Source organism: Brienomyrus brachyistius, chromosome 20, assembly GCF_023856365.1.
Source record: "Brienomyrus brachyistius isolate T26 chromosome 20, BBRACH_0.4, whole genome shotgun sequence".
Taxonomy (NCBI): Eukaryota; Metazoa; Chordata; class Actinopteri; order Osteoglossiformes; family Mormyridae; genus Brienomyrus; species Brienomyrus brachyistius.
Window position 1 is genome coordinate 19,995,328 of NC_064552.1, and position 16,944 is coordinate 20,012,271.

General features: G+C 42.7%; 1 protein-coding gene across 5 annotated transcripts in view; it reads left to right on the top strand.

Annotated features, from left to right (window-relative positions):
- Positions 1-16,944, top strand: part of ttbk1a (tau tubulin kinase 1a) — a 42,568-nt gene that overhangs the window by 13,793 nt on the left and 11,831 nt on the right. For 3 of the 5 annotated variants that reach the window (XM_048987977.1, XM_048987978.1, XM_048987981.1), the window contains exons 7-11: positions 10,146-10,211; positions 13,413-13,505; positions 14,157-14,282; positions 15,010-15,164; positions 16,170-16,374. In XM_048987977.1, coding sequence (XP_048843934.1) covers positions 10,146-10,211; positions 13,413-13,505; positions 14,157-14,282; positions 15,010-15,164; positions 16,170-16,374 — 645 coding nt within the window. The remainder of the gene's footprint in view (positions 1-10,145; positions 10,212-13,412; positions 13,506-14,156; positions 14,283-15,009; positions 15,165-16,169; positions 16,375-16,944) is intronic. The other 2 variants (XM_048987979.1, XM_048987980.1) reach the window with 1 other exon arrangement.

Genomic DNA, 16,944 nt, shown 5'->3' on the forward strand with positions numbered 1-16,944 from the left:
GCGGCGTAACACTGACCATGCACGATTCTGTACTACGCGCTACACTGACTCTGCAGTGGGTGGCGTAACACTGACCATGAGCGATTCTGTACTAGGCACTACACTGACTCTGCAGTGGGCGGCATAACACTGACCATGACCGATTCTGTACTAGGCTCTACACTGACACTGCAGTGAGCAGCGTAACACTGTCCATGCACGATTCTGCACTAGGCTGCTTCCTAACAGCCTGTAGCGCTGTTAGCTGCAGCAGCTTAGCTGTGCCCAAAAACTGCTTCTTTATAATTCCACATTTTCTTCACTAGGGGTTGAATAAAGTACAGTGGGCTCTCCAGATCCACGGGGGATTGGTTCCAAGACCCCCTTTTATACCAAAAGCCACAGATGCTCAAGTTCCATATATAAAATGGCGCAGTATTTGCATGTAACCTACGCACATCCTCCTATATACTTTAAATCATCTCTACATTGCTTATAATAACTAATACGATGTAAATGCTCTGTTAATGGTTATTATACTGATTTTTAGGGAATAATGACAAGAAAAATAAGTCTGTACATGATCAATACAGACACAATTATCGTAGTACATATAGAAAATATAATTATAGATGGAGAAAATATACATCCATTCTCTCTCTCACACACACACACACAGACACACACAGGTTTGTAATTATATCTTTGTGGGGACTCTCCATTCATTTCTATGTGGAAAACTCTAATCCCAACATGGCAACCTTAACCCCTACCCAGCCCTAACCTTAACCATAAGTAATCAAACTAATTACAAAACATTTGATAGGTTTAGTTGTGTTGATTACAGTCATGGATTTTTTTTTTATTGAGTTTCCTCTTTTTATGTCACATTCAAAGCAATAGGTTGGTTCCCACGATGTAACACATACATAACCCACACACAGACACACACACACGTGCGCGATGCGTTAACATTCACCAGCACCCAGAACTACACAACACATCATTCACATGAATTCAACTTCTTGCAGCAAATTCAACTTTTTGTTGTTTGGAATTTTTTGAATTTTTTTTTCCCCCCAAATATTTTGCAATCCGCGGTTGGTTGAATGTGAAGCCTGCAGATCCGGAGAGCTGTAACTGTGTTTGGAAGCTGTTCAGACCTGCAGTATGTATTTGTACACAGCAATTTTTTTATTTTGTATTTTATTTCAGTCCATTATATCTGAAGCAGGGGGGTAGAACTGCTGCTTCACACCTCCTGGGGTGTGGGTTTGAACCTCATCTCTTCTTTGTGTGTGGGTTCTGTACTGTATATTTTACATTGTTGGGACCAAATGTCCCTTCAGTGTGATTAAAAAACTATTATTTTGATGTTGTCTGAACTACATTTTGGTCCCCACAAGAGGAAATTCAATTTTCTGAAAATCTGTGACTGCAATCAAAAAACTAAAAATGTCTAAAGTCTCGTATTTTGTGTGTGTGTGTGTGTGTATATATGTGTGTGTGTGTGTGTGTGTGTGTGTGTGTGTGTGTGTGTGTGTGTGTGTGTGTGGCGTTAGCATGTCCTCCCTGTGTCACATTGGGTTCCTCTGGTGGTGCTAAGACATGCCACTGGGTGAGATGGTGTCTCATTTCTGATTATATGTGTGCCCAGGGTTGGGATCTCATCCTGGGCTGGAGTTTTGACTCTGACTGGGATAAATGGTTGGAAAATGTATGGATGTCTAAAGTCAGTACCATAGTGGATTGTTAGAAAGTGCAGTGTTACGTGCCGTAAGGTTTGGGGGGGGGATTGTCCTGATTGTTGTTCGGCTGCCTTCGTCTCCGCCTCCCATGGATCCAGATGATTAAAAAAAAAGCTTTATTATCAAGACGGGAGTCTTCACACAGCTATGGTGCCAGGTCTTATGGCCCTTTTCCCTTCTTTGATAGGATAAGCAGATTTATTTGTATTTATTTAGGATTATATGACTAGTGACAGGGCCACTGGCTCTGAGCTGCACAGATGAAGCAGCTCAGTGGGACTCAAGTGCAGGCAATGAGACAGGGACCCGGAGTGGGATCTAGCAAACCACAGCCGGAATCTGCCACACCGAGCTCATTCGGAAAAGCAGAGTCGAAACCGTGAATCCAAATCCACAATCAAGAAACGGATAAAGGAGAAAGAGCCAAAAAACATTAAACCAGAATGGCAAGCTTGAGATCCAGAGTGAACCTGAATGTGTTAAGTAACAGCAGGTGTTAGTGAGTGAGACTGTTAGGGGGTGTTAGTGAGTGAGACTGTTAGGGGGTGTTAGTGAGTGAGACTGTTAGGGAGTGTTAGTGAGTGAGACTGTTAGGGAGTGTTAGTGAGTGAGACTGTTAGGGGGTGTTAGTGAATGAGACTGTTAGGGGGTGTTAATGAGTGAGACTGTTAGGGGGTGTTAGTGAGTGAGACTGTTAGGGAGTGTTAGTGAGTGAGACTGTTAGGGGGTGTTAGTGAGTGAGACTGTTAGGGAGTGTTAGTGAGTGAGACTGTTAGGGGGTGTTAGTGAGTGAGACTGTTAGGGGGTGGCTTTGGCCATGGAGGAGAACCATGCCTGCAGCAGCATGTCTTTGAAACAGAATTTGGACTGGATGTTCCCCAGAGGGCCAACTCCTGACACACTTATTATGATGGTCGCCAAACTGGCATGACACCCAGGGTGTCCCCTGCCTCCTGCCCCATGCTGCCTGTAACGGGCACACGCCTGCTGTGACCTTTAAACATTTTTGGAAAATAAATGAATGGATGTTACCTATTTTATCACTCCTGTCCTCAAACAAATCAAACAAAACAGATGCTGGGATCTGAGCTTGGATAGATTTATTCCTACTAGGGTCACGACCCCATTACCTCCTGTCCCAGATTATCTGAGAGTGTAAAAAGCTAAATTAATGACTGGCAACTAGTTACCTTGAAATCTATAACAGGCCCCCTGAGTTGTAGGGTTAAGTCAACTGATTTTTCAGCAATGGCCTAGCACAGTGACTCAACATGATCCTCAGAGACCTTCAGACAGTTAATGTTATTTCACCCTTCCAGCTTCCTGTAGGAAGCAAAAATGTGAACTGTCTGACAGGCACCTGGCAGGGAGCAAAAACTTGCACCGTATGGGGGTCCCCAAGGACCGTGTTGAGAAACAATATTCTAATATAAATCCAGCTGGTATTGATAAACTCATTACACTATTAATTGTTCCAGTTCTAACTGAAAAAGTGGATCGTTTTAGTACATGGCGTGTACACAGATAAATGCAGCCATCAAGCAATCTCTTAATGAGCAGAGGTATTTATTTATGCAGAGGCTTTATCAATACGGCAAACATTCCACTGATAAACCCAAGGAATGATTTTGTTTCATTCTGAGGTGTGCAGAATTAGATGAACAGAAATACAAAATGGAATCCAAAAAGGCAATTAGTGACCTCTTCACATTCCCAGACTTGATATTCACGGATCTGGTTATTTGTGAGTTGGCTGTGAACAGTTAAAAGGGGGTGTCTTAGGAGCTTACTGAAAGATCGCAGAGACTTACAGACGACACATACACCAAAAAACACTGAAAATGATTTGGATCACTAATAACATTTGTTATTGTAAGTGCATGCTGTGAGTATATCCTTAATATTCAGTCTTGGCTTAGCTAAGCCACGCATCATTTGTTTCAGCAACCAGCTTCACTCGCATGTTAACTGCCTTTGTTACCATGGAATCATTTCTTGCGGTAAATTTTCAGTGCCGGTAATATTGCGTTATTAATAATGAGTCCATACAGCAGTAACGGTCACCCCATACAGGGACGTAATTTAGATGGTTTGTATATTATATAAAAAGGTCAAGATAAGACACGACAAAGCAATTTAACATGCAGCGTATGCAGCACAGTAGTAGCTGTTGAGAAATCAGTAAAAAATAGACTTTTCATATTAGCGTTCAGGTTTGCAGCCTGTTATGGGCTGAGGTTAGGGTGCCCAAGTATTATTCCCAGTTTGTCACATTCACTGGGATTGTACTTAAATCTGGATATTATACTTGCTCAAAGGCTCATCAGACCATGGTCCTATCGAAGCACGTTATCACCCACAGCCACTCTTTCATCTTCCACAACCAGTACAAGGTCACTGTGACCCTGAACTTGTACCAGGAAGCATGGCACCACCTGGACAGAACGCCAACCTCGCACAAAGAAAGCACACATTCTTACAGTGATACATGCCAGGCAAGCTAGAGATACCAATTCACCTGAACTACATGTTTTTGGACTGTGAGCGGAAATTAATGTAAACTCCAGGCATGTAGAGAGGGGTTAGGGTTAGGGTTTAAACCCCTAACTCAGCAGCCGAGGAGCTATAGTGTGACCCTGAAATTGGCCTTTATGAAAATCTTATATGAATGTTTTTTTTTTTATTGAACTGTTAATTGCATATAAACATAACACTTTTAATATCACAGTTTATGATTTTTAGCTGACGTTGTGTGTGTGGGTTTCTGGTGCTGCTGTGTGTATCTGTTTGACTGGAGTGAAATGTTGACAGCTCTGTCAAATTATATGTCATATGAGGAGGAATGCCGTCCATAAACAGATCATTTCCTGATTACCCAAAAGAAGTGTACTGTGTCATTAAGGAGACATTTCCTAAGATTTTTTTGGGAGATCACAGATAGCAGTTTATCTATCGAATCAATCTCCTAACCGTGTGGTTGGAGGGAGGCCGGAGCCTATCCCTGCCGGCATAGGGCACCCTGCTGGACTACCCCCAGAATAGGATCCCAATCCAATACGAGACTCCCATATTCACATATAGTCAGACTGGACATGAGGTTCAAACCCCCAGCTCTAGAGGTGTGAGGCAACAGTGCTACCTACCTACTGAGCCATTAGAGTACGGTTTATGCTGTGTAGATGACTCGCATTTTATGATTTCAGCATCAACACCAGTGACATGATTTAGATTTTCCTTTTGCTGGTTGATGATTTCATCCTTTTATAATGCCAGTCCTTCATCACACTGGATAGTTTATAAGCCTGTAAGCTATCTATCCTGAGTGTATGTCTGTATATAGGTATAATAAAAAGGAGGAAATTGCCAATTAACAAGGAACATGCTATTGACTGATAATGCTCACCATTCTCTCGTCATTTATTAAAGATTCTTATCGCTATAAACGTGAGGGTGACAGAAATTGTTACATTTTGGTGGTTTTATGGCAAACATTCCACAGGTAAGGATATCTTTTAAAAATATTACCTTGTAAATGTAGCATGTTCAGAGATCTTCTGGTTCTTGTAGGAATTTAAAGTTCTATCTTAACAGTGAAATAGTTTCTTTCGTTATTTGGAAATCGTAATGATTTGATATTACAGAGCTAAAACTTCAGCATTAAGTTTCCGGAGAATCTAATCCTGCATCCCCCTAATCAAAATAACGTAACGTCACGCAAGTCACAAATGAATTACTGAATTTCTGAATAACGTCGAATCTTATTCATGTCAGAGTCCCAGAAGGTCTCGCAAGGGCTTTTTAAACAGTATCGCTAACATTTCGACCAGGGGGATCCAGGCGAAGACCCGCTGCCGATATACATCAGCCGTATGAATGAAGCCTCCGGCCAGCTTCCCTGCGCCGCGCCGCGCCGCTGCAGCTGCATCCATTAGTATTTAAAGAGCCTGTATGCTTGAGCGGACTGCGCTGTCAAGCTGCGACGGGGCGCCTCGTTTTTCCTCCGCCGCTGACTCAGCTGCTGCTCTGTGACGGAGAATCCCGACCTGTCTCCCGCCGTTACTGCGGCACATCTCCGGCTCTCGGCCGGCCAGCGGGTCACTGTAACACAGCTCCCGTGGGGAAAGCTACCCTTGGCCGGCGGTGCGGGTAACGCTGCAGACAATGGCCTGTAATCAGATAAATCAGATAAAAAACGATAATAAATGATAGTAGGAGCGGCATTGCTCGTAGCAGCAGGCAGGCTTATTACAGATATCATCTGCGTAACGTCGTGGTTTGCAGGATCTGTCTCCGATTGTTTGATTTTCTGCTTGTCACCCTGATGCTTACAGTAAGTTTACGTTGACTAACGTCGTGAAACATGGACGGGAGCATCATACACGACTACGCAGGGTCAGCATCTCCGCTGCAATGCGTAGGGTAATGTTTCATGGTTTCGGGGATGATTTAATTCCCTCGCAGAGTGAACATTTGTGTGGGGGGTTGCATGCTTGCTTAAAATAGCATCAGCTGTCGGTTCTGGGTGCGGCTTGACTCGGATTTGGACGTGGGCATTCGGCTGTGCTGCGGAGCAGGAATGCGTCCAGCTTCCGATTCTCCCGCAGGTGGGGGGTGGGGGGCATGGTGGGCGCTTAGCGCCACCTCTGGTTAACTTGTGGATCTAGTGTAGATCTAGTGTTGATCAGCCAGTGTCATGAAAATAAGAATAAACTTTTTAAACCACACATATACATACACATACATACACTGTCGAGCCAAAACATTATGACCACCTCCAGGAGAAGGTGTCTTGCAAAAACCCCTGAAAAAAATAGATAAAAGGCCTTCATTCACATCATTAATGAGTCCTGCTCACTGAACACCCTGTCGGCAGGTCATGTTTTTTATACTTTTTATACTCACCATTGCTGACCAGAAGAGCCCCACAAGCTTTGCCCTTTCAGAGATGCTCTGACCCAGCTATCTGGCCGTAACAATTTGGGCCTTGACACAGTCACTCAGATGTTTATCCCTGCCCATTTTTCTGCATTCAACACGTTGACTACAAGTACAAAATGTTACCTTACTACTTATTATTATTCACATCACATGGGAGTGGTCACACATATATATGGTGAAATCATTCTGCTGATCACAGAATAATTGTTCATCTATACAATGTATGTATGTGTGTGTATATATATATATATATATATATATATATATATATATATATATATATGTCGCTTTGGAAAAGAACATCTGCTAAATGAGTAAATTTGAATGTTAATAAGTTATAGGGAGATACTATGCCATTTTTATTTATCTCACCTAGACATTACTGATTAGTTTCACTGCTGTGTATACATCATGTTTTTTTTTAACTTGTTTTGTCTGACTTTTTATTTTGTTTGGTTTGTTTTTGTTTTACCGTTTCCTTTTGTTCTTTGTTTTCTTTTTTTAGAGCATGCATGAACTCGCTCCATCCGTCTCCTGTTTGCTTCCATCCCTGTCACAGTCCAGTACTGTTGCTGTTTGTGAGTTCCATCGATTGCGCCGCACGGGGCAGGGACTGCACCCGCCGCTCGTCCCGTTCCCTCAAGCCCGGGGGACACCAGGGCTCCGCACATACAGCCGTCTCAGGAATGTCTCCGTGCTGCAAGGGCAATGTACACATTCACTGCTGAGCGCTAATCAGACATTTGTTTTGTCAGTATGGCAACAAAGTATAACGGGTCCAGGGCCTGGGAACAATTTTGACTTTACCACCGTTTCTTCACGAAGAACGTTGAGTAATTTGTTACTGCATTTCTACAAATTTCTCCCCTCCTTATTTTTTCAGTTTTTGTATATTTGTCACAATTATGTCAGATTTTCAAACAAAAAAAATGTATATGACAAAGACGACCGCAGTAAACACAAAACACAGTCCTTAAATGACCTGAGCTGATCGTGGCCTGCATTTCCATAGATGCTAGTCTTGGTCCTTTTGGCTCATGGAAGTTTTACTTACACAAAAATGTTCAAGCAGCTAAGGCCCACTTGGATGTCTTAGTCTCACCTCCTCTAGTTGCTTGAACTCACTACCTCTACTATCTGATTGGTTATTTCTCTGAACCAGTCATTTTTCATTCTGCCCTCAGAGCATTTTTGCGTAAGCAAAACTCCCACAAGCGCCCTTTTGTATCTTCCTGGATTCTCGGAGGAATTTGGGTAGACTAGCCACTCCTGGGAAGTTTCACCCCTGTTCTAAGTTTTCTCCATTTGCAGATAATGGCCCAGTCCCAAACCCCCTCTAAGACCTAATTCCTAAACTCTTCCAGACTTAACTGACATGACCTGGTAAGTGACTGAGTGTGAGAGGCTGCAAGGGCTTGAAATGGCATGAATAGGAATGGGCCAGCACGTTGTGACGTTCACAATGCCAGAACGTGTTTCTGTTGTGGTTCTGGAGAATTTTATTTTGTGATTTGCGTTTTCTTAATGGCCAAGACAGTTAAATGATCGTCCGCCTAATCTGAACGTGTTCCAGGCTCTTGCCATACAGAGTGGATGAGAGGTAATTGTCAAATAATCAATTTAATCGATTTGTCAATACAGCATCAATAAGCAAAAAAAAATTAATGATCTGCTTACCATTTACGCTTCTGGGCTTCCCCTGATAACTTGGAGTTTCATGCCACAACGCTTTGAATTGTGAGTAATTCCCTCAAGCAAAGTCTACAAATATGCAGATTTACAGAAAGTGTGCATAAAGGGTTCAAAATATCTGTGAGAGAGCCCTCATGTACTTGACAATTTGACAATGGGACAGCCCTAAGAACTCAAAGACTTAGTGGGAACGCACCTTCAAGTCCATGATTATGGACATTGAGATTGGGCCAGTGGCTCTCACTGCAGTTTGCAGGAGTCGCTGAGCTTTAGAAATAGCTTTGTAACCAGTCTACAATTCGGTAACTTCCTTTTTCATCCTTTTCTCAGGACTTCTTTTGATCGTAGCATAGTGTGCTGATGGTTGAGACCTTTTAGCCTATTTCACATTGCTGAAAAGGGATAAGTGTGTTTAGATTCAACAGCCTGGCAGAAATACAGGCTGGATATGTCTAGTGTAATTGAATTTAGACATCCATTAAATTTGGTTAATTGGTTGCTTGAGTCTCACTTACCATATCTTCCAGGGACAGTTGGTGTGAGAGACACGTCTCTGCAGGGTGGAGTAATGGGCGTGTTGAAAGGCGGCGTGTCGAAAGGTGACATGTGCAATAGAGCAGGTGTGTCAAGAGTTTATATCTATTAGCCAAAATTACTGTCAATAAACGTTATTTCAGATAGAGACTAGGCGTTCACCAGACATACTATAGGTCAGGCAATGACATCTATAATAAAATGCCCGTTTCATATTGGTTCATATAGCACAAAACATTTCCTATGCTTACTTATGTTTACTGGCATACTTCTAGAGCGCACAGTGGAAACTACACGTCGGGTTCCACCCACCTCACCACACTCTCTTCCTGTCGACATACCTGTAAACCTTTCGACATGCCCACTGACCTTTGGACACACCCACAGACCTTTCGACATGCCCACTGACCTTTCGACACACCCACTGACCTTTTGGCATGCCCACTGACCTTTGGACACGCCCACAGACCTTTCGACATGCTCACAGACCTTTCGACATGCCCATAGACCTTTGACATGCTCACAGGCCTTTTGACGTGTCCACTACTCCAGTCTGCAGAGACCTATACTTGGTTGGTGTTTTTGCTGTTCAGTAAACAAAATTACCATTTTAAAACTGTATCATGTGTTTACTCAGGTTGTCTTTGTCTTGTATATTTTTTTTTGTTTGAAGATCCGAAACAAGTGACATACATAAATAGAAGAAATACTTTTTTACAGCACTGTGTCAGTGAACTATACTCAGAATACTAAGTGTTTTGTTCTGAATGATATTGTATATTGGGGGTGGAATGGTACACAATATTTACAGTTCTGTACAAACCTCAGTTTTGGGTTAACGGTTCAGTGCAGTTTCATTACGGCAGGGAAAACAGAATTTGTTTTTCAATATGAAAAAAAAATATATATGTGTGTGTGTGTGTGTGTGTGTGTGTGTGTGTGTGTGTGTTTGCAAGGACGGATTATGGGTTGTGTGGGCCCCTGGGCAAAACGTTCGCGAGGTTCGAACCGGCATTAGCTGTAACCAATTCATAGCCAGAATTAGTTAATATGAATTTAGATTCCACCCATGTCAATAAATATTTTCCTTAATTTCATTGTGCATATGAACCAAAAATGATGTATGTCTACCGTAGCAGCCCTACTCTGTGTGTGTGCATATTTGAGCTCAGTTTTGTATTAATATTAGTGATTTCTTGTGTGCATGTGCCTACAGGGCTGTATTGATTGTTTATTTTTGTTTTCTGATTTCAGCCCAGGCCTATAGCAGGATTCCGTGGGACTGTGCGCTATGCCTCAGTTAATGCTCATAAAAACAAGGTAGGTATTGCGCACGTGATCTTTCTGATACACGTAGTCTTTCTGATACACGTGGTCTATCTGATACATGTGGTCTTTCTGATACATGTGGTCTATCTGATACATGTGGTCTTTCTGATACATGTGGTCTATCTGATACAGTACACGTGGTCTTTCTGATACACGTGGTCTTTCTGATACACGTGGTCTTTCTGATGCACGTGGTCTATCTGATACATGTGGTCTGTCTGCTACACGTGGTCTTTCTGATACACGTGGTCTTTCTGATACACGTGGTCTTTCTGATGCACGTGGTCTATCTGATACATGTGGTGTTTCTGATACACGTGGTCTATCTGCTACACGTGGTCTTTCTGATGCACGTGGTCTTTCTGATACACGTGGTCTATCTGCTACACGTGGTCTTTCTGATGCACGTGGTCTTTCTGATGCACGTGGTCTTTCTGATACACGTGGTCTATCTGCTACACGTGGTCTTTCTGATGCACATGGTCTATCTGCTACACGTGGTCTTTCTGATGCACGTGGTCTTTCTGATACACGTGGTCTATCTGCTACACGTGGTCTTTCTGATGCACGTGGTCTTTCTGATGCACGTGGTCTTTCTGATGCACGTGGTCTGTCTGCTACATGTGGTCTTTCTGATACATGTGGTCTTTCTGATGCACGTGGTCTTTCTGATGCACGTGGTCTGTCTGCTACATGTGGTCTTTCTGATACACGTGGTCTTTCTGATACATGTGGTCTATTTGATGCACATGGTCTATCTAATACATGTGGTCTATCTGCTACAGTACACGTTGTCTTTCTGCTACACGTGGTCTGTCTGCTACACGTGGTCTTTCTGATACACGTGGTCTTTCTGATACACGTGGTCTTTTTGATGCACGTGGTCTATCTGCTACACGTGGTCTTTCTGATGCACGTGGTCTGTCAGCTACACGTGGTATTTCTGATGCACGTGGTCTTTCTGATACACGTGGTCTTTCTGATACACGTGGTCTTTTTGATGCACGTGGTCTATCTGCTACACGTGGTCTTTCTGATGCACGTGGTCTGTCAGCTACACGTGGTATTTCTGATGCACGTGGTCTTTCTGATACACGTGGTTTTCTTTATTTTGTTTGTCTTGAAAACTCACAGCCGGTTACTATGCTGATGATATTAAAAAACAGTTTTCAGTTCATCTTCCTAATGGCCCCATCAAGAGTTTTTTATGATTTAATTAAAGTTTTATGAAATGGAAAATTAAAAAAAGTCAAACGTTCAAAAAGTTGGTGGTTTGGTTTATAATCCATTTGTGTGGTTAATCTTATATAAATGGCACTCTGGTGTAATCCATTTAATCTTTTGAATGTCCCTTCAATCTCTGTAACATTTATACTCTTTTATAAGTAACTTAGGATTTAATGTTGTGTCAAGCAAGAATGAGGCAAATGCCTTTAAAAGGGTATTTTTGCAATCTGTGCAAATGATCTTGAGAGTGCCGTAATGTTGACGTACAGCCTTCCTGTATGGCTCAGTGTGCTGTACATAATACTGAACACACACTCAAACATGGCATTGATCAGTTTATAGTGGTGGCTTCATGCAAGTAGTCACCTTCATGCAAAATTTAACTTTGTATAAATTTAATAGCTTCTTTTATTCTTGTTTTAAATGACTCACAAGGCATGTAACACAAGGCATGTAAAACATTCAAATACCATCTACGCTATAAAGCTGTAATATGAGCAGAGGTTCAGCCCGGTTGGCATTAATGTCACCTCTGATTGGCTAGATGGGTTCACATGACACCTCTGTAAGGTTCCACTGCTGACAGTGTACAGTTAGATGCTGCCATGAAGACCAAGGGAGCTGTCGGTTCATCTCTGTGACAACCTGAAGAATGATGGCAAACGTCCATGATACATGGGGATATTTTTATATGGAAGAACAGGTACATTCGTGCCCCTCTAGTTATGAAGGAGTTGGTCAACAGAACAAAATACAAAAGCCATGGTTTTTGTTGGCTGTTTCACACCCATCAGTAGCGAATGAAGAGAAAGATTCAGGCAGAATTTTCCTGGAGCTGGCTGTCCAAGGCAGAGTGCAAGTTAGAAAAGTGAGTGAGAAGTCAGTGAACGAGTGGAGAGAGCACCTCTGCAGCATTGCAGCTCTAGCCTGTTTGAGAAGGTTGTTTAACATAAGCCACTCCAGAGTCCAACAGGACAATAAGGGGAATCAGACGTCCTAGACTTCCAAAACAAGCAACAGGGTGGCCTTGAGTGGCTCAACTAAAGGCCATGCACCAGTCCTCTTGAAAATATATGGAAAGATCTGACGATTATAGTTAACACAGCTGTTACCAAGCTGATACAGAAACTCCCAAGAAGAGGTAATTGATTCTGCAAAATAATGAATTTATTTAAAAAAAAAAAAAAGAACACAGCAGGAAATGGGTTGTGTGGCTCCGGAATACGGTGTGTGGGGGGAACAGGAATTTCAACACAGTAGCCGAGGAGTAGAAATGCAAAGAAAGAACTGAAAACAATACTACAAAACCTACAGGCAGACCTCAGACTAACACCATGTGCGCGAGACTCCAGGAAACACAGACATAAGACAAGAGCAGCAGAACCACAAATCCAGATGCCACACCAGCAAAGTAGGGAGGCAGACCTGGAGACAGAACTCCAGAGAAGAGAATCATCCCTGTAAACCAGCGAAGTGGAGTCTAGCAACTGAACTGAGAGAACAAGCTGTAAGCAGAGTGCGCTGCTCAATCTGAGTAGGACCCATAATCTGAACTTCCTGTTCAGAGCGAGGTCACCTAGAGCATGCACCATAATTAGCAGAAAAACTGTGACAGTGTAATAGAGTCGATAAATCTACTTTTGTTCTTATTTTTAAAATATATTTATATAATGAAACCAACATATTTCTGGATGTTCTTTGACGTACGTTCTAGTGCAAAATAAAGCAATTTCAAAGCATTGCAATGTAAGAGAAATTGTACATATTCAAAGTGCTGAACTCTTTCTGAAACCAGTGTTGGTCACATTTAGGCGAATGCTGTTAAACAGTGAAATATTGTCATTTGAATTATGTACAGCTCAGAATGTGGGATTTTACCTGTGATTATTCCTTTGGATTTTAATTTAGGCACCATTCTTTTTAAAAACATTAATATTTTCTTTTTTTTTTTTTTTGTTCTACCAGGAGATGGGTCGCCATGACGACTTATGGTCCTTGTTTTACATGCTAGTAGAGTTTGTGGTTGGCCAGCTGCCTTGGCGGAAAATAAAAGATAAGGTATGTATACGAGACCACCCACTGAGGCCGATGCCACTCACATCTCGGTGCAATTTGCTAACGATCCAATAGATTAAAGATACATATTAAGCAATTACAAATGCGATACAATATGATTCACTGCTATTGCTGTATAGTGCGATTTGACATAATTTGATTCAACACGATGCAGTTTGATGCATCACCAGACACACCTCCAACTCATACGAGACTTGGCCGAGAGACTTGCGGAGAATTGGCCGCTGACAGCAGCGGAGAACTGGAGAAGAGAGATTGCCCTTGAGAAGCAGTTTCGGGGGGGGGGGGGGGGGGATATCAATCTAAATATAAAATTATTGATCAAAAGTTATTGTCCACATTTTTGAATAATAAAGGCATAGGGATTCTACGAATAATTGTATATGAATACATTGGATTTTACTGATATAAGGATGTTAGAATTAATGTGTCCTGAGATGATTCCAAATTGTATCTGGTGCAGACTTTCTTAATCGATGCCATCACATCATGAACTTCCATGCCAGTGCGCCGATGCAAATAGGCAAATCTTACCTTCCCTAATAAACAAGCACCAGGTATTTACAGTACCTGTCTATCCGATCACTGCCATTTAAGTGTCAGTAATGACTGTTTGTGTTTATGTCCTAACAGGAGCAGGTGGGCCAAATAAAAGAGCGATATGATCAAAAGATGCTGCTGAAGCACATGCCCACTGAGTTCTGTACGTTCCTCGATCATGTCGTCAGCCTTGATTACTTCACCAAACCAGATTACCAGGTACCGCTCTGCCTTTTCAGTGTCCTTCAGAAAAATACTTGCTTACCTGCCATATCCCATTGGGGATTGCTTGCTGGTTTGCACTCTCACCTCACCCCTTTAGGGTCCTGGGTTCGAATCTGCACGTTGTGTGTGTGTGACCTCTGCACATTGTCCCCAGAGGTGGGTAGTTCAGATCCAGAGAGTAAAATTCCAGACCAGGGTTTTGTTTCAGCCAACCAGTATAGGGCCACAGTCACAGAGTCCTCAGCCGGTTGGTTGAAACAAAAACCTGGCGTGGATTTTTAATTCATGCACCTCAATTATCCACCTCTGAGTATTCCTGAGGCTTGTGGCTTTTCTCCCGCAGTCCAGCGATGTTTCCCATTGTGCATGTGTGAGTCCTGGGGGCAGAAACTGTCATGGCAAAGTAACTCGGCTAACTGCAAGTGACATATCGTCTAGAACTGAAACATTCATGGTGCACCAAAAATCAGCTGTGCGCTCACAGAACGATGCAGGTAGCGTGGGGAATACAGCGGAGGGGCAACGGACATCCCCCCGAAGTCAGTCAGCAGGGATATTACATAATTTATATATGTGTATTATATAAGTTCACCTATGAAAAACATGCATTTGGAAATAAACATAGATGTAGTAGCCTAATCGGGACCTGAAACTGCCAGCGATGCACTGGAGCTCTACCGTCTGTCACTTATTCATCTAATTTACTTAATATTTTTCACAGCTTCTAATGTCGGTATTTGATGACAGCATGAGGGAGCGAATAATACTGGAGAACGAGCCGTTTGACTGGGAGAAGGGGGAGTGTGAGGCCATGCTTTCCACCAGCATGTCCACCGCGCTCCAGCAGAACACGAGACAGACGGCCGCCATGGTGGGGTGAGCACTGCCCCGCCGCCCCCCCCCCCCCCCCCGGAGGCCCCTAGGGCGTCACAACCCTGCTTTATGTGTTTATACTGCATCTGTATGACTATGTAGGAGGGATTGTATGATTTTTTTAATGGTGGGAGGCATAATAGCAGCATAATGCATATAGAGGGGCCAACCTTTTCATTAGCCAATGATATGTTTGGAATCGGTGAATGACAGGGGAGATGGCACTCTGGGGGCCAATCAGCTTTCACCTGGGTCCAGTTGCCCCTGTAGCCCCACCCCTGTATACACCCCTGTCACTATGGCAGCGTTACAAGGTTTCACTGAGTCCTGCTCATGCCTGAAATGTTTAAATTGATTAGAATTATAACGATATATTAATAACTTATATACTCCCACACATGCAAAGTTATTCTCACAACAAAATAGCATTACTCAAGAAGTATGTTCTTTTTTGCCATTTTAATATAGTGTTTTTAGTACATGACTGTTTTTATATTAGCCTTTAGATCCTGGGTCTGCAACTCCGGTCCTGGAGAGCTACTGTCTAGTAGGTTTTCTGTCCCACTTGGCTTCTGATGAGCCACACCTGTTCCTGGTATTTATCTGAGAACAGGAGTTGCTCAGCAGAAGGCAAGTAGGATGGAAAACCTGCTGGATAGTAGCTCTCCAGGACCGGAGTTGGAGACCCCTGGTTTAGATATTAACTCAAAAGAGCAATCGGAAAGAATTTTACTATGTTGCAATTTTCATACATCCATTAATTTTATGTACTTGACAATGACAGAAAACACAGGGTGTAAACCCTGTGCTTTGTATTCTGTCTTATAGCCAGGACCAGGTTTAGTACATTGTACAGAAATTTATCTGTATAATTGAGGCAATAACACTTTGAATTTTACTGTCCTGAATTGAATGATTAGTATGCTTATATCGATCCCTGTGTGCATGCAGTCTAATGAGTATGGTCGAGCTGACCGTTGCATCCTATTATAAATTAAATGTTTGCAGGGTTGTCAATGTGACCCCAGTCCCCGGAGACCTTCAGAGGGAGAACACAGAGGACGTCGTTCAGGACGAGCACCTCAGTGACCAGGACAATGCCCCGCCCTTGGTGCATGTCCGTCACGGGGAGAACGGCCAGCTGCCTGCCGAAGGAGAGGCTTGGGAGGACACCGACATCAACCGCAACAAGCTCAGGGTCAGCAACGGAAAGGTGCTTTTCTTCCACCATGTAAACCGGGGACTATAACAGCTAGTGGAAAAAAGAGCACTGTGCCTTTAAGACACCTCATATTAATACAGCATTAATGTGTAGTGCTGCAAATTTCCGAATTGTATCTGGAGAGTAGTAATATTACCCCAACTTCCTTATATTAAATTCTTATTGATACTATTGGTGTCTAGACTATAATATTTCTAAAAATAAATGTATTACAGGGCATCACAGGGCAGTGTGTCAGGTGGTAAGTGCACTCATTCAGTTCGACAGTACACTCTTTCTAGTCCATATAAATCAGTGATATCCATCCCTAAACCCAACTTTAGGGGGCGCCCCACACCCCACACCCCAGCACCTGCTTTGTGTCCTTTGTGTATTTTCCTGTTTGTGGCTCTGTAACGGCTTCTGTAACTGACCCAGTCCTCCCCATAGGTGGGTCTGCTCATCTTCCCACTCATTCTTACGCATGTTGCAGTTTTTTATTCCCCTGAAACATATTTTAGGAACATCATAAACACTTGTTTGAAGTATATTTAGCATTTAAAAGCGTTATTAAAATTGAAA